The sequence below is a fragment of the Danio rerio genome, chromosome 19, assembly GCF_049306965.1.
Source record: "Danio rerio strain Tuebingen ecotype United States chromosome 19, GRCz12tu, whole genome shotgun sequence".
Classification (NCBI taxonomy): domain Eukaryota; kingdom Metazoa; phylum Chordata; class Actinopteri; order Cypriniformes; family Danionidae; genus Danio; species Danio rerio.
In genome coordinates, this window is record NC_133194.1 from 38,865,001 (window position 1) to 38,892,014 (window position 27,014).

Sequence of the window (27,014 nt, forward strand, 5' to 3'; positions counted from 1 at the left end):
AAAACAGTAGTATACTATTAAAAAGGGGAGAGAAAGCTTTTTATATGTTCATTTATTAATTTATTCATTCATTCATTTTCTTTTTGGCTTAGTCCCTTTATTAATCTGGAGTCGCCACAGCTGAATGAATCGCCAACTTATTCAGCATGTGTTTTACGCAGGCGATGCTGTTCCAGCAGCAACCCATCTTTGGGAAACATTCATACACACTCATTCACACTCATATACTACACAGTTTTTGGACTGTGGGGGAAACCGGAGCACCCAGAAGAAACTCATGTGAACACGGGGAGAACATGCAAACTCCACACAGAAACATCAACTGACCCAGCCGAGGCTCGAACCAGCAACCTTCTTGCTGTGAGCCGACAGCACTACCTACGTTGCCACGCATGTCGTATGTTTGAGCTAATAAAATAATAAAAAATTATTGCAAATTAAAAATAAAATAAGATTTTTTTTTTTTTAGAGTCCTACCTCTGCAGATCGGCCGGTCATCACTCCATCCAACATAACTGTCTGTAACTCGCAAACAGGTGATGCTTTTAGACCCCTGAAGCTCATATCCTTCATCACAAGAAAAGTGCACAGTAGCACCCCGTCTGCAAGAATAGTAAAAAAACAAAAACATTATTACTTTGCATGAATAACAAATCATACATCTATATTTTCTACATTACGTACATTCAACACAGTCAGCCAGTCATTATGGCAAAATAAATCCCGGCAGGGTAATCAAGACTCCAATGTGGATGTTTATTTTCCAATAATGACCATCCGGCAGCATTTCATCCTACTTAACAGACAGCTACTAAGCAAAAAAATAAATTAATGAACACGAAATATCGATCAGAGTTAAAATGACTGTATTTTGTAAGAAAGAAAATGACCACAGAGACATAAATCTAACCCAGAAGATTGGTGGCCACTGATAATAATCGATTATACAGAATATTAGCCATGTTTACACAAATATCTGACTTTAGAATGGTGCAACTGACAAATCAGAGTCGATTCTATTACATCGCATTAGATAAAGACAAAAGAGATGAACAACACAATCTGAAAACATTTCATAGTATTTTTTGCCAACTCTGTAAAAAGTGCTGGCATCAAACAACTTCAGCTCTGATTTATTTCCATGCCTAAAACTAATAGCATCAACATAAATAATATTTCATTCCGATTATAATGCTTAGTTTGACCTTAAGCAGACTGTTTTGACCCCCATGATATGCCACAATGTGCTGCAACATTGTAATTGGCTGATTATATATGTGGGTTTAACTTTATTTTAAGATGACGTTTACAATTTAAATATTCTCTTAACTACTGAGTAATATTAACTTATTATATGTACTTACTGTATGGTTGGGGTTAGTTTTTAGGTTAGGTTTAGTGTTAGTTACATGTAATTATACAAAACTAATTGTAATTATTATAGTAAGTGGGTGGAATGTGTAACGTAAATTAAAGTGTTACCAATATGTAGCAATTGGACAGGTATACTTAAAGCAGGGGTCTCAAACTCAATTTACCTGTGGGTCGCTGAAAGTCTGGGTGAGGCTGATTTTTCACAATACATTAATTATGTTATTAAATGTTAATTTCTAATTTGCTTATTTTTTTTATTTTGTGTCAAACACATAAAAAATAAAAGAGATTTAAGAAGATTGTATGTACACATAATAAGATGAAAAAAAAAAAATAATAAAAAATGTAATTACATCAGTCCAGGGGCGCCCCCAAGGGGTGGCCAGGGGTGGCCACGGCCACCCCTCGGTAAACTCTGGCCACCCCTGTGGCCACCCCAATATAATTTTGCTGTTGACATTATTGATTTAAAAGTACTTATAAATTCCCAATATTTAAATAAATAAAATGCAGCCACTAAATTATTGTTGGTGTTACTGACGTAGCTGATTCATTGTCTCTCCCCCTTAGTGCTGTTTCAGTGGCGAATGCTGGTAAAAGCAAAATGACGCATGCGCGCAGAAAACCACTCCCGCGCGCCTCACGCACTCCCTTGTGAATCCCGGTTGGTTGTTTGCATGCACGCCGACAAAATACGCGCCGCTCATGCGCCGTGAAACGGAGTAACAGCCTTTTGTGCAGAGGTGTCAGCACGCAGCGAGTTTTGAAAGTCGACTAAAGTTTATATAATATGATGATGATAATGATAATGATGACGATGATGATGATGATGATGTTACTTTTACTAAGCATTGCTTTAAAGCAGAAAGGAGGGATAATGATTCAGGGAGGTAAGACTTCATAACATGAGTTCTCAGCCATGATCTGGTCTAAGACCACAGATAATTCTATAATACATTTTTTTTTGTACTATTTAGAATTGTCATAATTAATTTTCATGCAAAAGGTTTCTAAAGTGATCTTGGCATATCACTCCAGTTGTTGTTTTCCAGTAATATTTAGTATTGATTTCTGTTATTTATGTAAAATAATAATTGTATAATAATACTAATATTAATTGTATTTTAATACAATTCTGTGAGTTACCAAACAAATTTCGTTGTATAACTACAATGACAATAAAGGTTCTTTACTTTACTTAATACTAATTGTATTTATTTAGAATAAATATAAATAAATTGTTATATTTATTGAATAACAAATCTAACAATTCAAAGGAGGTGGGGTTTATAGGGTGTCATTTAAACTAGAACTGCCACTACCCTCTCCGATCATTGTTGACAGCAAGCACACACCTTCAATAGACAGCAATGGCAATTTAATATTTACCTTAAGGTACAGTTTATCAATAGATAAAGCTGCATAATGAAATGGCTCAAAAAGCAATATGGATAAATTATATTATTAGGTATAGTGCGTGTGTATATAGTAATGCCTTTCATTTAGTTTGTTCATTTAGTTTGGGTTATTAATAAACTCATTATTCTTTCATTTATTTTATTTTTGGCTTTATATTTCGGCAGTCCCTTTATTAATCCAGGGTCGCCACAGTGGAATGAACCGGCAACTTATCTAGCACATTTTTACACAGTGGATGCCCTTCCAGCTGCAACCTATCTCTGGGAATAATAAACTCATTAATCTTCATTAATTTTAGACATGGCATATACCGTATGATGTACAATAAAAGCGCATAAAAAAAGTTATTTATACAGTATATATATATATATATATATATATATATATATATATATATATATATATATATATATATGAAAAGTGTTTTTAAACTAAACATGGATTTTTGTTTGGTTTGCACATGTAATTCCTGAATTATTTCAAGGAATAAATTGCATTATTTCAAGAAAAAGTAATTAAATGAATAAAAACTACATTATTTCATTTACCAGAAACAAAATTATAACATTACACTTAATTCATTATTTTTTTGTGTGCCACCCCAAGATTTGGTGCGGCCTCTTCTGGCCACCCCTGAGAAAATTTTCTGGGGGCGCCACTGCATCAGTCAGTAGTAAATAGTAGTGGTTAGTAGTAGTAGTAGTAGTAATAATAATGATATTAGTAGTACTACTACTACTACTTCTAATAATAATAATAATTAGATTTACTGTTATCCGCTGCGCTGTTGTTACAGGAAAAAAAGCAGCAGTGCAGTAATTTCTTTTGGCTACTTTTACATCATATAGAAATATATGTAATGTTCATTGTGTGAGGCAATGCAAAGACAATCCAAGTAGCGTGATGCAAATGACCCATAAACAATGGTGCCACTCTATAATTGGTTCGGGTTACCGGGGACTCTTATAGCTGATGGACAGGTGTCGATATGTGACTGCAGATGACTACATCAGGCTGCATTGAGTTCCTTACTTTTTTTTTTTTCTTATCAAACTCGCGGGCCATGACTTAAAGGGACGGATCATCAATTTTTTTAAGTAAATAATAAATAAATAAACAAATTAATTAAATTTTAAAAAAAAATAACATTGCTTACTCACTCTATAGTGATTCTAAACCCTTATGTTTTTTTGTTTTTTTTTTCAGGTTGACAAAAAAGAAGATATTTTGAAGAATGTTGGAAAACTTTTTTTTCTAAATACAGTCGTCAAACTTCACAAAATTAAATATTTTGTTCACCATCCACGTGTTCCAAACCTGTATGTGTTTCTTTCATTTGTTGAACACAAAAAAAATAAAAAAAATAAATAAATACTGTTTACTCATTCTCTAGTGGTTTCAAATCTTTCTGAGTGTCTTTTTTCTGGCTGACAAAAAATGTATATATTTTAAAGAATGTTGGAAACCGTTAACCATTCACATCCATTATAGGAAAAGCAATACTATGGAAGTCAATCATTATGTTTCCAAAAGTTTTTCCAAATTTATTTTCTCGTTCGTGTTTAACAGAAGAACTTCACCTAATGAAATCATTTGCTCACCATTCATCTTTTCCAAACCTGTATGCATTTCTTTCTTTTGTTGAACACAAATACAAATCATTTCAAAATAACAATTGATGAATATTAACGTTTATATCAGTAGCAAAAATGGCAATATCAATGGATATCAATATAGTAGAATTCTATAGAAGTCAATAAACCATGAAATCGTAGTAAAAGTCAATAGTGACCGATCCTTCAGGAGGCTACTCAGGAACTACTTTTTTAATAAAGCGAAATAAACAATATTGAGCAACACTTTACAATAATGGTCCATTAGCTAATGTTAGTGTATATAAATATAATAAGAATGTAACTATAAATAATCTTGTCAAGTATCTATTATTCATAGCTTAATCTTAACAAATTCATTATTTAAAACCAAAGTTGTGCTTGTTAACCTTAGTTAATGCACTGTGAACTAATATGAACCAATGTGATTTAACTTAAATAACATTAACAAACATTAATAAATATCATATTAAATGTATCACTAAAAGTTTGTTCATGTTAGTAAATACATTAACTAAAGGACCATTATTTTAAAGTGTTACCCAATATTGCTTCACAATGTCTGTGCCATCAACGTTCCATCACTTCTCCTATAGAAAAGACATGCAGATGAACAATGCCATCTTATAACATGTCTCTGGATCTGTTTTCCAAATGTGCAAAGATGCAAACTACTCAAGCTCTCCACAGCATCTCCCAACTCCGAACACGTTAGCTGGAATGTTCACGTATAAAACAAATAGCATGTCAGCATAAATAGCCATTCACTGTCGCCGGCAGCCATGCTCCTGTCTGCTCCTCGTAATGGACAGCCTTTGGGAAGCTGTGATGTGCACTTCCAGATGCATCGCTGTGCTTCTTCCATTACCTGGCCCGCTGATGAAAGGGTGCTCAGGTAGCTGGGGCTAAGAACATTCCGGCAAAAAAGTTTCGATTGTCTTTCACTTCCCCGCTGTGATTGCCCTGAGAGCTAGTGAGTGTAAAACGGATTGTCCCCATTTGTCTGTGTTAGAATCCTCTAGGGCCCTGCCATTCACCCTGCGGGGGGACGTTGACAGCCTAACTTGCACGGCGGGCCCCTCTGTAGCAGCGCTTCGCCTGGAAATGACACGACTATAGCTCTGGCCCCACTCAATTAGATAGGTCCAGACCTCTGTCTCATTTTCAATCTCCTTTGAGCTCTGTTCTCTTTCTCGATCATAAATGATGGCTCACATTTCACCTGGTTTGTCTCGTGGGTCATTCTCCAGTGACGTTCATATAGACTCGCTGGTCACTTTACTATTGCTTAGAGTTGGACACAAACTTTTTAAAAGCAAAGAGAAAAAGCTTCCCTTATATTTGAGTTGGAAAAAAATAAAACAACAACAACAATAATAATAATAATAATAATAATAATAATAAAAATAATAAAAAATAATAATAATAATAAAAATATAAATTTAATAAATAGTTGTGTTTGTGCTAATAAAATTAAATAAAATAAATATATGTGTTTGTACTAATAAAATAAAATAAAATATTTGTGTTTGTGCTAATAAATTAAATAAAAATAAATATTTGTGTTTTTATTTTCTAATAAAATAAAATATAAAATAAATGTTTGTTTGTGCTAATAAAATTAAAAATATATATTTGTGTTTGAGCTAATAAAATAAAATAAAATAAAAATTTGTGTTTTTGCAAATAAAAAATAAAATAAAATAATATGAATAAAATAAAATAAATAAATAAAATAAAATAAAATAAAATAAAATAAAATAAAATAAAATAAAATAAAATAAAATAAAATAAAATAAAATAAAATATGATTTTAAAAATGAATGAAATGAAACTGGAACTGCATTTTGTGAAGGCATAGTAGACAAACATGTTTCTGGAGACCTACCTTCCTGCAGACTTCAGCTGGAACACTGCTCAAACACAACTGGCCTGGCTTTATTTACCAAGTGCTCCATCAGATCCTACTTAGTCGGTTTAGTTGTGTTTGATCAGGGTTCGCGCTAACACTCTGCAGGAAAGTAGATCGCCGGAAACAAGGTTGAGCACCCCTGGGATAGGACATACAGACACGGCTGTTTAACACTATTCTCTACACCTACCAAGTCAGTAGACGACCACATACACCCGCACCTCCATTGTGCAAAGTGCATACACAGTGAACTCAACACACTGGGGACACATTTACAAATGTTGTCTGGGAAACACAGAAGTTTTCTTTCCATTTAGCGTGCAGTATTAGACTTGATTAAAGCAACTCTCTATCACCAGTCCTTACTTCATACTCGCATCAAGTACATCAGTTTGTCGCAGGGGCAAGAATGAAACTCTTCCCATAATGATAAAACTTTATCACCTGATTGTTTAAATAAAAAAGAAGTGGGACAGATGAACAGATGTTAATTTATTTCAGAAACTAAATTACACTATATGGATTTATTGTTCACTATAATAAATTCAGAATTAAGCAGATAATGTGGTTAGTTTTATGAATTTTGTTAGGACTTTTGTCATATTTTATTATTTTAATTGTCATTTTCAAATTTCTCCTGGTGTTTTTTCCCCTTAAATTTACCCCATTGGCCTGCTGTTTTAATTTACATAATCATCCATTTTGTATAAATACAATACAACATTAATAATCTCTCTCTCACATTCTCCATCTCTCTCTCTCTCTCTCTCTCTCTCTCTCTCACACACACGCTTTGACCTTTGGGAGCCCACAGCCCATGTTTATGCTGATCAAATATCCTCCATGAGCCCTGAGAATTAAAAGGCCAATGAGAAATTAAACAGGTGCCCACCTCCTGCATCTCTTGCTATTCATCATCCTGGCATTACAAACACTAAATTAACTGCACTCCTCTTTGCTCTCTCCTCTGTGTCCTCTCAGTGGACTATTTTAATAAGTAATCCATAAACTCATTTCTCACCTGAAATCAGAGCCTTTTCTTTTGCCCCTCTCCGGGATTCCTGGATCTGGGCACATGTTGTGTCCTTGCGCCACCCCCATCTGCGACACTGCAAAAGACAAAAATGATAAGAAAGGTTGGTATCAATTGAAACAGGTGGGTATGAAAGAGTAGGTGGTGTTTAAACTTTTATGCCACTCTGATTTTTTCCCCCCAAAAAATACAATAAAATGATGAAAAAATAAATAAATAAATAAATAAATAAATAAATATATATATATATATATATATATATATATATATATATATATATATATATATATATATATATATATATATATATATATATATATATATACATTAATATTTAAGTGAAAACTTCAAGTCAAAACCTTGGCATTTTTCAGGGGTTGCAATCTTGTTTAGGGTTGTCTGATGTTGGTTAATGGTTGGTCAAAAACTTAGTTATAAATACATAAATATAGTTTTAGTAAATGTTTTGTTCAAAGTAAAATGAAACCTTCTGCAACTAAGCCATGCCACCTTTTTATAATGACCCCATGTGAAGCCCTACTTATTTATTTTGTTTATGCATTAGTTTTTTTTTTTTTTTTTTTAGCTTTTAATCAACTTACAACCCCCTGCAGCTTCCTCAGAAAAATCAGATTGTAAAATCCTGGTGTATAAAACTCAGCCCTTAGAATCAGCAGTGACATGTTGCTTATGTTTTTATTATTTAATTGTACTATGATTAATTCACAGGGTTATTCTGTTAAGTAGATCTACATATTTAACATTTGAACACAACTCCTGGGGTCAGTTGAGTGAAATTATTCATATGATAATCATAATTTATTGCTATTATGATATCATTTCAATTTCAGTTATAGGTCATTAACATAGAGCATTTTGTGTTTTAACAATTAAGACTCATGCACTCACTTTCCTTCAGCTTAGTCTGTGATTTATCACGGGTCATCACAGCAGAATGAAACCACAATTACTCTGTCATATGTTTTATGTGAAGGATGCACTTCCAGCTGCAACCAAACATTGAGAGTACACTGACTCGTGAACTCTAAGTGCTGGGAAACACCCACACACTCTCTCATTCACACACTATAGTCCACTATAGTTTATCCAATTCGCCAACACCTACTGTTTTTAGGACTGTTGTGGAAACCAGGGCACCCAGAGGAAACCAACGTGACAACCAGAGGAACATGCAAATATCACACAGAAATGTCACCTGACCCAGCCGGGACCTTCCTGGTGTGACGTTGCTAACCTTCCCTTAAGGCTCTATTTTAAACATTAAAAGAAAGCTTTGGTTCTTTTATATGTGCTTTAAAGCTTGTGTAAAAAAATACAGGAATACATTTACCCTTGGGAACTTATTGACCCATGTGGTATGGCAAGATGTTCCTCTAATTATTTTCAACCTATTCAATAAGAACTAAAATAGAAAAAATTCAATTTATGCCCCTAAAATATACTGAAAGGTGAATCATCCACTTGCAGTTGCTAAACTTAAATAATATGTTCATATTCCTGATAAAACTGTGATTTCACATAGTTTACGCACACAGCTTCTCCTAGCTGGCCTCTGTTACACTAATGCCACTCTGATTAAGATCATGGCACAATCAAATGCCACAATTCTGCAAGGAAGGTGGGCACACTAACAACAGTGCTACAGACCACAGCCTTCAAAGTCAATTGTTGTTAAGACTCTTGAAGCCATTAAGGTGATATTTTCTCTTCTAACAGCTGAACTTACATTCCATCTCCTAAACCTCACCTCAATCAGCTCTAATGAACGCCCTTCTAGATGTACTCACTCCACTCAGAACAGTATTCAAACCAGTTTCTCCAACATAGGGTAGGGCACACTAAAAAACAAGTTAAAATAAACAGCTTCTAGAATTACTAGTCACTCCTGAAGTCACTGTTACACTCACCTAACTAAACATCGCTCTTATCCGGGTCACGGCACCAACACAACCCTTCCAGATTTTCTTTTGATCAAGATTAAAGTCTGCCTCTTGAGGCAAAAGCATTAATGGCTACTACACTAACCCCACTAAACATCACTCTAATCCAAGATGCGGCACCACAGCCGTATTACCCTGCAGCCCAAGACCGGTTACTTACTGAAGCTAAGCAGGGCTGAGCCTGGTCAGTACCTGGATGGGAAACCGAAAGGGAAAACTAGGTTGCTGTTGGAAGTGGTGCAAGTGAGTTCAGCAGGGGGTACTCAACCTGTGGTCTGTGTGAGTCTTAATGCCCCAGTAAACTGAAGGGGACACTATACTGTCAGTGCTGTCTTTTGCATGAGACTTTAAACCAAGGTCCTGTTTTTATGTGGCCACTTCTCATACAGAGTAGGGGTGTAACCCCGGTGTCCTGGCCAAATTCTCTCCATTGGCCCTTACCCATCATGGCCTCTCAATCATCCTCATCTACTGAATTGGCTCTATATATATATGGCTCTGTTTCTCCACTCCACCCATAGCTGGTGTGTGGTGTGGTGTTGTTTTCCTTTGTTCCTGTGGCTGCCGGTGTATCATCCAAGTGGATGCTGCGCACTGGTGGTGGTGTGGAGAGGCCCCCTTCATAACTGTAAAGCGCTTTGGGTGTATGGCCATACACAATAAATGCGCTATAAAAATACACATTACATTACAATGCAAACCCTCCAGATCAGCTCGACAAGTTCTGAATGAGATTTGAACCAGTGTTCCTGGCATGGAAAGCAGGCACACTGACAATGATTCTAGTGTGCTTTTTTAGTATGCCTTTTGAGCCAAGGATAAAGATGTTTACTCACGCATATTCTAAAAGCTGGCCTCTGTTATGCTTACCTGAGTAAACCTCACTTCCAACCGGGTCACTGCACCAATGTAACCCTGCTCTGAACAGCATGTGGGCTGGGCACTAAACGTGCACTATAAAGGATGCTAGTGTGCCTCTTGAGGCCAAGGGAATGAGGTTAATTCCCACAGCTTCTACTAGATGGCCTCCGTTACATGAGCTGTGTGTCCATACTTTTAGGAGAGATGGAATGGACTGTGCCCTACTATTTTTTGTAAAAAAAATAAAAATAAAATAAAAATAAAAAAATGACTGGCTATACTTACTGTAAAGATACACAACTTCAATATTTTGCTCATCCAATTGCTGCCTAAAAGCAGAATCACCTTCAGTCTATGAAGCTGATTTGAAACTCAGCATGAATTTACCCTGTGAACAGAACAAGTCCATCTGTAAATGTATTCAACTGTCTGCACAGCCTTCCCAGGAGGTTTATTGAATGAACAAAGGAATCAATCAGTCCTCCCAAGAACGCCACGATATTTTCAGACATCATTATGCGAGCACAAAACATTCTCTGCCATCAAAACACACTAGCCAGAGTCATCCAGCTCTGCAGGAAGTGGAAATGACACATGGGGTCAAGGAGGTTGGCCATCGCTTCAGTTTCTGCAGTTAGGTGGCTAGGAGGCAGGAGAGGATGGTGAAGGGAAAACCTGAAGTGACACATGTTGATTGGCTGAGGCGCGCATGGGTTTCTGCACTCATGCATATTGATGTGGGACAAAAGGCCAAGCTTGTCAGCGCTGCCTTTGAGACACTGCCGGCCATGGTGCTGGTATTGGGATCCCTGATGACACCCTCAATGGGCACATGCTCACACAGGCAGGCTGACATTTTCTCACAATGATGTAAAGGTAATAGAAATGTAAATAAAGAAGGCATAACAGAAGAAAGCAGGCTGAAGAAGACTCTCAGCGCACAATGCAATTACCCAGCCTTCGATAAGCTCTGTTTTGCCAACAATGAGAACGGTAAGTTATTTCCCCTCCCCTTTGGCCTTAGGGAGAGAAGTGGCTCCATTTGTCTCCAATTGACAGTGTAGAATAAAGATAATAGTGATGGTCAAGGTTGTGTGCTCATGCAGTCAGAATGTACGAAAGCGTGCTGCTGCTTTTAGCAATTCATGGACGATGGACAATGATGACAATGTGAAAAAAAACCCTGAAATGTATTTTGTAAAGAGCAAGAATATTTTAGCTTTATGAAATATTTTAAAGTCAATTCAAGTTTTTCAGTTTACCCATGCTTGATATAAAAACTAAGACACATTCCTGAAACAACTACATTATCAACAAAAAAAAGCTTCTTGCTTTTGGTTCCATTATTAAGTGACCTTAATAACAAAACAACTAAGTTGGTACAATGTAATAATTCTGTAAATACATTTTTTAACAATGTATATTAGGTTATATTAGGTAATATAGGTTATATTATCTGCTTGTAATTACATATGTAATTCATTTCTGTAATTGCAATTTTAACAGAGGTCAGCTAGTAGAGAAGTGCAGGTAGACCTCATTCCTCTAAACCCGAAAAAGTGCTCTGATGACAGTTGCTAGTGGCCATGGCCTTAAACCTCCTTGTTAGTGCAACCAACTCTCAAGAGGAGAGTTGCTGGTTCGATCCCAGCTCAGAATGGACTGTGTGGTGTTGGACTGGAAGAGTTACATTGGTGCCGTGACCCAGATGGGAGTGAGGTTTGGGGGGTGTAACATAAGCCAGCTTGTGCAGAGCAGGTTGACCTCACTCCTCTGAACCCGAAAAGCTGCTCTAGTGATTCTAGAGGTCATAGTCTTTAGCCTTCTTGTTAGAGCAACCCACTCTCATGTGGAGAGTCTCCGATTCGATCTCAGCTTGTTGCAGGATTGGTGGTGTAAGACTGGCGGGGTTACATTGGTGCCATGACCCGGATTGGAGTGAGGTCTAAGAGGGGTGAGTGTAACAGAGGCCAGCTAGTAAAGTACTGTGCAGGTAAACAAATGCTCTGGTGACAGATGCTAGAGGACATGGTATTTAACCTCATTGTTACATCGACCCACTCCTCTGGCAAACAGTCGCTGGTTCCTTCCCACCTCTGAGAGGGTTGGGTAGTGTAGAACCAGTGGGGTTACATTGCTGCCGTCACCCGGATGGGAGTGAGGTTTAGGGGGGTATGTGTAACAGAGGGTAGCTAGTAAAGTTCTGTGCAGGCAAACCTCACTCCTCTGAACCTGAAAAGGTGCTCTAGCAACAAATGCTAGAGGCCATAATCTTTAACGTCCTTGTTAAAGCAACCAGCTCCCATGCGAAGAGTCGCCAGTTTGATTCAAGCTCGGATCAAGCTGGGTAGTGTAGGACAGGCAGGGTTACATTGGTGCCGTGACCCACATGGGAGTGAGGTTTAGGGGGTTGAGTGTAACAGAGGCCAGCTAGTAAAGTGCTTTGCAGGTTAACCTCACTCCTCTGAACCCGAAAAGGTGCTCTAGTAGCAGCTGTTGGATGCTAGAGGCCATGGTCTTTAACATCCTTGTTAGAGCAACCGACTACTATGCAAGGAGTTGCTGATTTGAACCAAGCTTTGATCGGGCTGGGTGGTGTAGGACCGGCGGGGTTCCATTGGTGTCAAGACCCAGATGGGAGTGAGGTTTAGGGGGGTAAGTGTAACAGAGGCCAGCTAGTAAAGTGCTGTGGAGGGAAACCTCACTCCTCTGAACCCGAAAAGGTGCTCTGTAGCGGCAAATGCTAAAGGCCATGGTCTTTGACATACTTGTTAGAGCAACCGACTCCTATGTGAAGAGCCGCTGGTTCGATCCCAGCTTGGAGCAGGCTGGGTGGTGTAGGACTGGCAGTGTTACATTAGTGCCATGACCCGGATGGGAGTGAAGTCCAGCAGGGTGAGTGTAACAGAGGTCAGCTATTAAAGTGCTTCGCAGGTAAACCTCACTCCTCTGTACCCGAAAAATTGCTCTAGAGACAGATGCTAGAGGCCATGGTCTTTAACATCCTTGTTAAATTGACCGACTCCTATGCGAAGAGTCGCCAGCTTTGATCCCAGTTTGGAGGGGGCTGGGTGGTGTGGGACCAGCGGGGTTACAAAAGTATAATTACACTGTTGATACATCCCTTACACCTTAAACCACCCTTAAACCTACTCATTTCTCCAAACCTGTCCAGAATTTACCCATACCCTACCTTAATAGCACTAGAAATGTTGTGCAATGCAATATGAACAAATAAGTACACTACTTTTCAAGGAAGTAACTGGTAATTAAATTAATGAAAATTTAATTGAATTGAATTAAATTGTGACCAAGTACATCTAAATTGTATTTACACTTCCAAAATGGCTTGGTGGTTTTAACCCAACACTGAGTTTGTCCACATTTGAACCAAATGTGTATGTACTCTATTTAATATGTTTACATGTATTGATATAATGGCAAAGCTGCATTTTTGGCATCAGTATTTCTGTTTTAAATGACTAGTATACTGATTTGGAGCTCAATAAATGGCACTAAAGTTACAGTTAAAACTATGTTTAAATATAATTACACTTTAATATATGAAACAACTTATTTTGTTTGCCTGACTTTGTTCAGAATGATATTTGATTTTGATTTCAGCTAAAGTATAATACATTTTTTTTATGCTAGAAATGCCAAGGTCATGTTCAGTGAGTGCATAAATTGATCAATTATGCCTTAAATGCAAATGTACGTCACAGAGTAAAGCATCTGCCAGGTGCATTTATGTAAACATAATGTTAATGTAGAAAATGTCCTTCTTAAACATGGAGAGCTTGACTTACAAACTGATATCTTGCTGTGGTTGTCTTTACTTGGCAGCATCTTCACCCCTCTGGACTTCAGCTCTGTCATCTTCTTCACTGAAAGTCAAAAGAATTACAACACGATTATTTGAGAGCAAGAAGGATAAGGACAAGCTGAAAAAAATACATAATCATAGGCCAGATGCTTGCTAGGCATTACAAATCATGAACCACATTGTAATTAAAATTACAGTCTTTCAAAGATGCTGTCATTCTAGTACAAAAAAGCCTATTGTGTGTGAACAAAGCACAGCATGTTTGTTGAAAAAGCGACAAAATAATGCCAGCGTGCATTTTGTACGCAAACGCACACGCATGCAGGCTGTCATTGTTTTCGGTTTTATTGTCTCAAAGCTTCAGCACTTAAAGCTCTTAAAAGAAAATCAGAATTTGGGGAAGCATTTGTAATGGAGATATTTACCATTAGCAATCAGCTGCTTTTGCAAAACCCAACAGTAGCAAATCAATTCCATTTAAGCATTTTGATGAATTATATTCATAACCACCTTAAAGGTGAAGTGTCGCTACTTTTTTGTATTACTAAAATTACACACTTCATCTTTAAAGTAACTGAGAATAATTTTGCACTCAATCAGTCTACTGTAGCTTGAACTTTCATAGTTGTATAATTTCTAGTACTTTCTTTCTTTCTTTCTTTCTTTCTTTTTGTTAGATTTTTGTCATTGATTGTAGCTTAATTTTCTATTTTTAATTCTTTTGTTTCAGCTTATTTGTTATTTGAATGTTCTTTATTTGTGCAATCTTTCTTTTCATTTTCTCTTCCTTTCTTCCTTTCTTTCTCTTATGCCATTCTATGTATTGTTCATTCTTTCTAGCAATGGTTCTTTCTTTTTTTCACTCTATTTGTCATTTATAATTAAATTTTTTACTGCCTTGAGGAAAATGTAACATTTTTTAAACGTATTTTTGGTAAGAAAGTCAAATTTATATATATAGCACATTTCATACACAGAAGTTTGTATGTTCTCCTTGTCCTTTCTTTCTTTTTTTCTTTCTATCTTTATAGCTTTCATTATTAGTAGTTTCAATTATTTTTTTTTTCTTTTTAGCTTTTATTTGTGCATTTATTGTTTTCTTTTTTTATTCTACCTTGCTTTTTGTTTTGTATTTTATGTTCATGTTTGTTCATTTTTTTATTTATTCAATCACTTTAAACTTGTAATTATGTTAATGGTAAAGTTAATTATACAGTTGAAGTCAGACATATTAGCTTCCCTTTGATTTATATTTTCTTTTTAAATATTTCTCAAATGATGTTCAACAGAGCAAGAAATTTTTTACAGTATGTCTGATAATATTTTTTCTTCTTAAAAAAAATCAGATTTATTTTACTTTAGCTAGAATAAAAGCAAATTTGAATATTTTTAAGAGCCATTTTAAGGACAAAATGATTAGCTCCTGTAAGTTATTTATTTATTTATTTATTTCAGAACAAATCATCATTATACAATAACTTGCCTATTTACCCTAACCTGCATAGTTACCCTAATTAACCTAGTTAAGCCTTTAAATGTCACTTTAATCTGTATAGAAGTGTCTTGAAAAATATTTAGTAAAATATTATTTGGGCAAAAAGACATCTGTTATTAGATTAAGTTATTAAAATTATTATGTTTAGAATGTGTTGAACAAAATCTCTCCGTTAAACAGAAATTGGGGAAAAAATAAACAAGGGTGCTAATAATTAAGGGGGGCTAATTAATTCTGACTTCAACATGTATTACTTTCATTTCATTTTTCCTTCAGCTTAGCCCCTTTATTCATCAGGGGTCGCCACAGTGAAATAAACGCTCAACTTTCCCAGCATATTTTACAAAGCGGTTGCCTTTCCAGCTGCAACCCGTAAGCGTAAACACCCATACACACTCTCATTCACACACGCTCATACACTACAGCCAATTTAGCTTACCCAATTCACCAATAACGCATGTCTTTAGACTGTGGAGGAAACCAGAGCACCCAGAGGAAACTCACTTGAACACGAGAAGAACATGCAAACTCCACACAGAAATGCCAACTGACCCAGCCGGGACTCGAACCATCGGCCCCACATGTATTACTTTTTGTAAATTATTCATTCATTCTTTCTTTCTTTCTTTCTTTCTTTCTTTCTGTCCTACTGTTCATCTTTTCTAATATTCATCTCACATTTTCAACATCATCAACATTTTATTACCACCGCTTCCATTTGGCACATTCACTATCCTATAAAACCATAACACCATTTGAATAAGTCACTCTCCAAAACCGCTTAACCCTCTTCTCAATACATAATCTCCGGCGGTCCTGGAAAAAGACTGAGAGCCAGCTAAGTAGCTTGTTATGTAAAGAGTGTCTTCTCTTCGGACATTACTCATTTCAGAGCATTTCACAAAAGGTTAAAGAGGAAGGAAGAGAGGTAAAATAAAAAAGGAGAGAGGTCAATGCAAAATCTAATTAAGAGCTTAACTCTCCTTTCTTTCTTCCTGATACTCTAAAAGTATTTATTTATCAAACTTCAGGCCTGTAATCCCATCCCATCGCTCTGATCTGCTTATACAGGAGGTGAAATTCCTGCAGATTGGGTCTTTGTTTCCTGTAGCTGAGCTGATTAATCCCGATCCTCTGCTCATCTCCTCTGAGTGCTGAACTCTGAACTGCAGAGTGTGATGAGAGTGAAGCCAGACACTGCATGTGTGCGTGTGTGTCTGTGTGTCAGAAAATGGGGATATTAAAGTAACTAAATAGCATTTACCAAACATGATTCAAATTATCTTAGTCCAATTATAACAACAGATTAACATTGTCAGTTGCAGTTTATAGGGGTATGCTGAATGTCAGCACTAGAAATAAAGTAAAATAAAATAGTATACTTTTTAAAAATGTGTTTGGGCTAAATAAATAAATAAATGAATAAATAAATAAACAAACAAACAAACAAACAAACAAATAAATAAATAAATAAATACTTTTTTAAAGGGAAGAGAAAAATCTTCTATTTGTTTGAGCAAATGTTTTTCATGTCTGTTTAAATAAAATAAAATAAAATAATTTTTAAAAGGGAAGAGAAAAATCTTCCCATTTGAGCTAACTAACTAACTAACTAACTAACTAACTAACTAACTAACTAACTAACTAACTAACTAACTAACTAACTAACTAACTAACTAACTAAATAAATAAATGAATAAATAAATAAATACATAAAATAGTAGAATCCTTTATAAAAGGGAAGAGAAATATCATCCTATTTGTTTGAGCTAACAAAAACAAAATTAAATTAAATTAAATTAAATTAAATTAAATTAAATTAAATTAAATTAAATTAAATTAAATTAAAAAATAAAATAAAATAAAATAAAATAAAATAAAATAAAATAATTCTTAATTTATTTAAGCTTAATTTGTTCCAAATATTTATGAATTATCTTCTGTTTTCACATAAAATAAAATATTTGGGGGAAAAAAAAAACAGGAACCAGTGGCCAATGGCATTTCAGGATGACAATAACAAAAACCTTGTCAAAAATCAAAGGCTATCAGTTTCCAATATTCTTCAAGATACACAAATATTTTGTGTTCAACAGTAAATAGAAACTCATGCTTGGGCAAGGGGAAAATAAGTAAATGATGACAATAATAATTACAAAAATAACTAATAAATAATCAAATATATTTTTTAAAAATCTAATCAAATCAAATAAAATAATAAAATAAAATAAAATAAACAAACTAACAAAAATGGTGATGCGGTGACGCTGTGAGTAGCACATTCGCCTCACAGCAAGAAGGTCACTGGTTTGAGCCTAGGCTGGGTCAGTTGGCATTTCTGTGTGGAGTTTGCATGTTCTCCCTGTGTTTGCGTGGGTTTCCTCTGGGTCCTTCAGTTTCCCCCACAGTCCAAAGACATGTGGTACAGGTGAATTGGGTATGCTAAAATTGACCGTAGTGTATGAGTGTGTTTGTGAATGAGAGTGTATGGATGTTTTCAGGTGATGGGTTGTGGCTGGAAGGGCATCTGCTGCATGAAAAAAAAATGCTGGATAACTTGGCGGTTCATTACGCTGTGGCGACCCCAGATTGATAAAGGGACTACGCCGAAAAATAAAATGAATGAATGATTGAACAAACACAACACAAATGTGTAACCAAAAAGCTGCATGCTAATACACTGTTATATAAAGAATATAACATTAAATACGTTCACCTTATTCACTAATAATAAAAAGCACACACACTTATAATGAGCAGAATGCTGCATAGAATACTGTAAGTCGTGAAAACAGGCCTGTATACAGCACATCTACCCTTTAACTTTCTCCATCTCTCTCCTTTCAGTCTGTTTCACTCATTTCTCCAGATGTTTTTGACAGCTAAGACCCCAGAGCGATTTCTATGTCTTGTTACATAGACATACACAAGTAAAAGCACCACTCCCACGACAGCTCATCTCTTACCTTGATACTGAGCACTGAAGCCTCTCAGTTTGTGGTTTCCATCTGATGTGAAGTGGAGTCTCAGCCAGTTCTTGCTGCTGATGATGGGAGATGGCAGGTTTGGACCAGTAAACCTGTAATATTAAAGAGAAGACAGGCTTTTTTGAGTGTGCTGCACTTTGGTCTTCCTTTCTCTGCAGTACACTAAAGGAAAACTTTACTTTGGGGTTGTTGGGGTTTCTTTTATTCAAACAATTACAATGAATAAGGTTTTCAGTGTTCAACAATAAAATGCAAAAGCAGCTTCAAAAGTGGTCCATGTGTGACTGATTTGTTATTTCCAGGGTTCCCACTCAAAGCCAAATGTTAAACATTTAGACTTTCCCTGACTAAAAAGCTGAATTTCCATGACCGACAGTACAATAAATAGAAAAACAGGCAGCTGTTTTGTTAAACACTTCTTGCAGAATTTTGTGATTGGTAGATTAGATGCAAAAGTCAAGCAAATGTCACACAATTCAAAAGAACTTAAGATGCTTTTCAGATTTTTGGTCAAGCATGATAAATGTTGAAGATATTTTTCATTTGCATTGTTTTATATCTATATTTGCATATATAAAGTGTTCATCTGGTGTGCAAAAATGTCAAAAAAGTAATGATAATGATAACAGTAACCAGCTGCACTCAATGCATTACCTCTGCCACTCAGCCGGACTACATTTACCATCACGTTTTGCACCTCACACCTGAATACACTTTCTTGGACTACTTCATTGATTATCACAGCAGCTGTTCACAAACATCTGCTCTATTTAGGATGCTCAGTCATTCACTATCATTGCAAAGTCTTGTGGCATGTATGGACATTTCTGAGAAAGTTCCATGTTTCCTGTTCCTGCCTGGTTTGTTTGACTTAGATGGTCTTTTGAATTCATGATTGTTTGCTTCCTGCCTCGACATTTGCCTGTTATTGAATTACAAGTGTTGTTTGCTCCTGTTATGACCTTTGCCTGCTTTGACCACAAGTAAATGGATCCTCGTCTCTTTTGTCATGCTCCTGTCCGTTACAGATAAAAAAAAAAAGTAATAACTAAGATGTGTACATTTGTCTATATATTTCACTGCAAAAACATGGCCCAAATATTGATGCAAATTTTGAGAAAGGTCAGCACAAAATCTGTAATTTTAGGCTACAATCATCAGAAATTGGTCCTATAAAATTCAGGAGGGCCTGGTCGAGCATTAAGCACCGAAAAGAACAAGTAGAGCCTAATGATTGCATTTGCTTGCTGGTTAAAAAACGAGAAAGGAATTAAAAAAGAAGTAAAATATAGAAATAACTGTAACAATAGGCAAACATGTCACACAGTGTTATAAAAACAGTTTAGAAACAATAATTTTGATGTATAGAAATCAAATTTAAAATGACAAAGAAAAAGCCCTGAAAATACTTGACTTGGACAAAATAAATAGACTTCCAATGTCTGGAGTAAATCTTTTAAAATTCCATGATATTCCAGACATCGCAGGACCCATTGGAGTGTAATTTTCCATGCCATTTAAATCCATCTGATGTGAAGAAAAGACTAAATTGTTGGTCCCTTTGCAAAAACTTTAAAGCTGTGATTTTAATTATAGCCAGTCGCCATCATGATCCTTAGAGTTCCTCGTTTTCTATTTTACAGATGCAGGAAAGTCATATGGGGTTGAAACACAAAACAATAGTGGGTAAATGATGACAGAATTTCACTTCTGACTGAACTATTGCTTGAGAAAAACATTTCAAGCAAAAGCGTATTTCACAAACACATGAAACGCAAGTAAACCAACAACACATTTTAAACCATTTCCAAAGGTATTAGTACATATGACCTCGTACTGTCACAATCACCAGCGATCACTACTCCATAGACCTTTGGATCTCCCTCACAATAACTCATGGACTACAATTCCGCCATTTCTGGACTACATATTCATTCATGCACTCCGGTCACACTCACACATGCTTCTTCATCAAAAAAAAGCTATGCAAAAAAAGCAATGCAAGATCAAGGTAAAACAACATGGTCACAGTGTATTTGTTTCTCATACGTTTGCTTTTTAAAACACTATTAGTTGGGTTTAGGAAAGAGTTTAGGTGAGTGGTTCTTTAAGAGATTGTGAACATGTACAAGAAAGTTGTGTATCTGAAACACAACAACAAAGAAAAACTTACCCTAGTGACACATTTCAAATTCGTAAAAATATAGACAGCGCCCTAAACTGGATTTGTCAATGGAAACGTGCAGCTATACCATATCCAAAGCAATATATTTAACCTTTTACAAAAATGTAGGTTGAGGCACATATTTCCTATGAGCCAAGGGTGAGTTTTATTCACACATCAAGTGAATTAAAGCTGCACTATATTTGTTTGATACACATAGAGAATATCAATCTGAAACACAAATATGTGTACCATTAAAACCATTTAATTATTTTTTTTTTTTTCAAATGTTGGCTAAAAACACCCCACCTGCTCAGAGCTTCTCTGTATAGGTGTTGGGGTTTTGGCATTGTCAGAATCAGTGTTAATTACACAGATAAGACAGGCACAGTAGGACACCTTCTTTATTGTAGTGAGCGCTAATCACATAAGCTGAAAAGGCAACAGAAAGTTGCCTGACAAAGCAAAGTAAGCTCATCCTTGCAGTATTTACCAAATGTCAGATTTGGCTCAACAAGCCATACAGACACAAAGCAAGACAGGCCTACAGAAGGAGAAAGAATGAGACGAATAGGGAGGTAAGAATACTTTACAAGAGCTTAGTCCATGTTTGCTATTTATTGCGCATCTGATGCAATGAATTACTATTTTTTAACTTCTTCTCCAGCTCAGAGCGAGCAAACCCGCCAGCGCTGAGAGAAGGGGATAAAAATGGGTCTGAGTCACTAGCACTATATTTTTGCAAATGAAATCATTAACATTTAAATGAGTGCATGCCGTATGCGTTTCGGTTGCTTAGTATTTAGTACGAGCTCAGTCACTTCTTATTCTGCGGAGGAGTCTCTGACCAGTGATTTTTCTCTGTTTTTACTACATCTCATTTGCAAACCATCAAAGGCACAAAACAGCTTCTGAGATGCAAACCAATGATTTAATAATAGCGGAAATTATCTAATATTATTCGGCAAGGAGCGAGACCCAAAAGAAGATGAAAATAAAGAAGATCCTGACAAGATGGATAAACAACTCATTTTGGTAGATTAAATTTTTAGATTCATGACTGAATGTCAAAATCATCCTTGAAAAGGTTAATATGATTGTTTCTAAGGCATCTCACTTGTATGTGTGGTACAAGCAAATTGCAGGGAAATATTTTACAGTATGTTCAAGTTAAAGGCATAATATTACAATACTTTTTTTTCATAATAATATGCAAAATCACTAGAAAAGTGTATTTAATTAGCTAACTTATGTACTGACATTATCCCAAAACTTAAAATAAAAAGCTAAATTCCAGAGAAATAAGTTATTATTTTAAACCATGCTCTGTGTTACCATAAGGTTTCCATAATCCTGGACCAGGCCGTATCCTGAGCAGCTGCTGAAGTGGTCATGGAGGAGTGGACAGCATGAGACTGATTCCTGTGACTCCTCAGGGACAGATGAGTCTGACGTCCAGCATTCTCTAGCCTCCGGACCCTACACTACAGCTCTGCACAAGACTATTGACCATAGGAGAAATGGTCGTGCCCAACTGAGCCTGGTTTCTCTCAAGATTTTTTCATCTTTCACTTTTGCCAATTGGTGAAGTTTTTCTTCGCCGCTTGCATGTCTTGCATATTCAACAGTGAATATTAAACCACACTGAACTGAGCTAAACTGAACTTAAACTCTGAAAAGTGGACCGACACTGTTTCAATTCACTATGATCTTCTATGTGAAGCTGCTTTGACAAAATCTACATTGTAAAAGCGCTATAGAAATAAAGGTGAATTGAATTGAATCTCTGCTGTCATGCTAATGATGCCACAAACTCGATTTACAGTTTAGTTTTATAGAAAAACACCAACAATACTTTAATATGTCATGTGTTTTATTAGAATAAACAGAGCAGCATTATAACAGAACACTATTCACATTCTAGACACAACTGTATTTAGTATGATAAAACAGTGCTGCTTCTGTTTTCAGAATCTAAAGCAGTTGGCATAACAAAATCATCCATGAACATGAATTTTGTAGGTGTAGGATGTAATGAAGATGACAATCCCATGATTTCACACTCACATTATGTGTTATCAAGTGTTATCAAGACTACACCATTGTTTGCTGTAAATACTGGCTCTTTAGGGGTGAAAATGATAGAATGTTCTGTTAAATTTTAATGTAAACGTGCAATATTTATTTTTATATTTGTTTGTTTTTGCTCAAATTTTGAGACAACTATACGCACTAAAAACCTGTCATCACAGTGACGCGTTAAGCTGTATATGACTAAAGAAAACAATTCACATAAAGACTTCACTATTAAAAAAAAGGATCCCAGAGTGGATAAATATTAAACTGGTGGCCTTTCATTTTCATGTCAACAGCTAATATCTATATTGTGTATATATAATCATCACAAATACTTAAAAAGACCTATTGGAACCTGCATGGGCCCAAGATTCTTATAGAAATCAGTTTGCTGAAGGAAAAATCATGGTTTGGGGAGGTTTGGGTCTGCAGAGTGGATGGCAACATCAACAACCTGAGGTATCAAGACATTTTTGCTGCCCATTATATTACAAAGTACAGAAGAGGGCAAATGCTTCAGCAGGATAGCGCTCCTTCTCATACTTCAGCCTCCACCTCAAAGTTCCTTGAAAGCAAAGATGATCAAGGTGCTCCAAGATTGGCCAGCTCTGTTACCAGACTTGAACATTATTAAGCATGTTTAGGGTAAGATGAAGGAGGAGGCATTGAAGATGAATCCAAAGAATCTTGATGAACTCTGGGAGTCTTGCAAGAACGCTTTCTTTGCCTTTCCAGATGACTATTGATAAGTTATTTGAGTCATTGCAGAGATGTATGAATGCAGTTGTCCAAGCTCATGGGAGTCTTACACATTATTGATTATTTTTCCACAGCATTATGACTTTTTATTCTATACTGTACATTATTTCTGTTAAGTGACAAGACTTTTGTCTAAGAGAAGTTAAACCTTACTGACCTTACTGACCTAAATAAATAATTTTTAAAAAATCAAGGCATGATTGTATTTTATTTTGGTAAAATAAGCGTAATCTAGATGCCTTTACCTTTCATATGAGCCACTTCTGATACCAAATGATCAACTATTATTTGTTGTTCCGAAAACTAAGATAGGTGACAAGTAAGACAGTGTGTATTGTATCACTGAGGTTGAATTACAGCACCACATACTGGTCTGGCATGTATACTACAGTGTTTTAGCCAGTTTTAGTGGTTTTGTGTGGCTATTTGCTATTTTGCTAAAAACAAAACAAAAAATAAATTAAATGACTGGATAGAGGAAATGATTGTTTTTTGTGGATGCAGCCTAACTTGTGTCATTGAAGCCTTGTGGTTTCAATCATCCACACCATACAATTCAGAGAAATCAATGCTAAACATGCATGAAGCAATTTCCTAGAAAACATCCTCAAAATGGCTGAGAACTCACTGAGTGATTCATGTTTTATAATTCTAGTAATCCCACACACACATGACAGAAAACCCTCTAAAACCACTTTATTTGCCTTATAATAGCAAAGAGCCTGAAAGCAAAAAAGAGCTTTTTCATTACAGATGAGCCAAATTGAGCCACATCGTGCCTTAAGATGGCAACTGAGAGAACTTGTGCAAAGAAAAACGCTTTCTTTTCAAGCAAATGCCAACCTCCCGACAGTTTTTCAATCTCCTGCACGACAATAACAGTGGTCAAGAAAACCCAGTGAGTCTAATGGGAGTGAATGAGTTTGTGGACCTGTTGTAGAGTGAAAGCCTAAAGCCCAAGGGTGTAATCATGGAGAATGAAGTGTAGCGTGGAGATACTGATGCACCGGTGCCTGTCATAATGCAGTGATGCTAAAGCAGCAGGGAATCACAGAGTACTATTTTAACACACATTAGTGGAGTTGGGGCTCATTAACTGAAACAGGCCCAGTGCATCTCGTGGGACACAGGAGTAGGACTGACAGAACATCTCCGTCAGGCGTCTGGGGAATTATTGGCCAACTCGGGCTCATAAGGACTGTTCAGCTCCACTATGATGAAACCTGAAGAGATGGATACTGGTTTATCATGCTGATGGGTGGATATGCCAGCTATTTTGAATACACAGCTCTAAAATAAAATAAAATAAAATAAAATAAAATAAAATAAAATAAAATAAAATAAAATAAAATAAAATAAAATAAAATAAAATAAAATAAAATAAAATAAAATAAAATAAAATAAAATAAAAATTTGAAAAAAAAAGAAAATAAAATAAATAAAATTTGAAAATTAAATAAATACAATTTAAAAATAAAATAAAATAAATAAATACAAATGGAAAATAATAAAAATAATAAATAAATAAATACAATCATATAAATTAAGTAAAATTGTTTATTTGAAAATAAAATATAATCACTAACAGTGATAATACAATTACAATATAAACAAAATAAAATATAAATATAATATTATAAAACATAAATAAACTATAAATAAAATGAAATAGCAATATTATTATTTAAAGGCATTTTTTATTAACATTATTTTTATTAACATTATTTATTAAATCTATAAGAATGTTTTAAAAATCATTTCATCTAAAATAAAATAAAAAACTCATTTAAAATAATCTGATCTAAAAATAAATCATAAACAATTATAAAATTAGTATTATTACTATTGAAGCCACGATACTTCAAAACCCTTCGAACCAATTCCTAAGTAAACTTTATGTCCCTAAAATGGTTCATGGTTAAAGCGTGACACACCTCATGTTGAAAGCATCCTTACAAAAACTGATAGCCATGAAGATGTTGAGAACAAGATTAATGCCTTCCACAGAATCAATCACCCACCGGTCCGCCTTTACCCAAATTAGTTTTCATCCTCTCAACTACATTATTTATTTATTTAGAACGATGTCCCCCTCCCATATTCGCCAACCTCTATTTTTTTTTTCCCTCTCCTTTGAGGCCTGCTGGAATAATGAAAGTGACGTTGAGTTCTGACTACTTGTCGCATGACATTAGATTTGATATACAATGGCAAACGCAAGACGGATGAAGAGGGTCCCGGTGCAGATTGCATCTTTTATTGCGCTATTGCCAGCTTTTGTTCCGATATGGAGATCTTGAGCTGGAACAGGTGGATAGACAGAGGTCACATCGAGCTTATTCAAAATGGATTCACATCTATCTATTAATAATCTAGGGATTCAAGACTTCCTTATTCACTTTCTGACAGCATAAGCTCAAGATGCTCTTCACAACAAAAGAAGTTTAGCATTATTTTATTAGTCGATTTAGCTGTAGGTTTAATACTTTAACATTATAAATATTTTTCTCCCACACCATAATTGGATCGAATAAGAAATAAATAAAAAAATGAATAAAAATAAAGAAATAAATAAAAATAAAGAAATAAAAATACACTGAGCTATAAGCCTTTAGTTCTTAAATTGGTAAATAAACAAATAAATAAATGAAGCAAGTACATAGTTGAAAACAGATTATATATATATATATATATATATATATATATATATATATATATATATATATATATATATATATATATATAAAATAAATAAATAAATAAACAAACATACATTGAGCCATGAGCCTTTGGTTCTTACGTTGGTAAATAAACAAATATATAAATGAAACAAGTACATGGTTGACAGCAGATAAAATAATAAACATTCTTCCAAATCAATCAATCAATCAATCAATCAATCAATCAATCAATCAATCAATCAATCAATCAATCAATCAATCAATCAATCATTCAATCAATTAACTAAACATTAACAAAGTTAAATGAATCTAAATAAATAAATAAAACAAACAAACTGTGATATTTAATATAATAATATTCTTAACACTACAAATACATTCCTCCCCACCATAATTTGATCTAACAATAAATAAACATACATCAAGCTATCAAACTTTGGTTTCTTTAAATGATAAAAAAATAAATACATTAATAAATGTAAAAAAAATTATAGTTTTAAATAAATAAATAAATAAATCAATAAATAAAAAGCAACATATAAATATTATTTATATTGGGAGTTCAAGTCCTTGACTCATATTTTAGTTTCAAGAACAAAAAAACAAACAAAAATAAAAAAAATAAATAAATACATATTTTAAATAAAATTATTTTCACCACTATATTTAGATTTCTTCCCTACCATAACTTATCAAAGCAAATATGCCAATGAGTTCTGACTAATTGTCATTATACTTGATTCACAACAGCAACCCTCAAAATGTAATCGCATCTCTGTTATTCATCTATTCATGAATTTTCCCATTTGTTCCTCGAAGAGCAAGAGCTCAAGATATTCTCCACAACAAAAGC

The 27,014-nt window shown here is 35.0% G+C and overlaps 1 protein-coding gene across 2 annotated transcripts in view; it reads right to left on the bottom strand.

The window, feature by feature from the left end:
• The window catches only part of csmd2 (CUB and Sushi multiple domains 2), a 560,701-nt gene that overhangs the window by 293,795 nt on the left and 239,892 nt on the right, over positions 1–27,014 (bottom strand). For both annotated transcript variants that reach the window (XM_688741.11, XM_073931822.1), the window contains exons 6-9: positions 18,461–18,573; positions 13,983–14,060; positions 7,340–7,427; positions 478–602 (exon numbers count right to left, since the gene is read on the bottom strand). In XM_688741.11, the coding sequence (XP_693833.6) occupies positions 478–602; positions 7,340–7,427; positions 13,983–14,060; positions 18,461–18,573 (404 nt within the window). The remainder of the gene's footprint in view (positions 1–477; positions 603–7,339; positions 7,428–13,982; positions 14,061–18,460; positions 18,574–27,014) is intronic.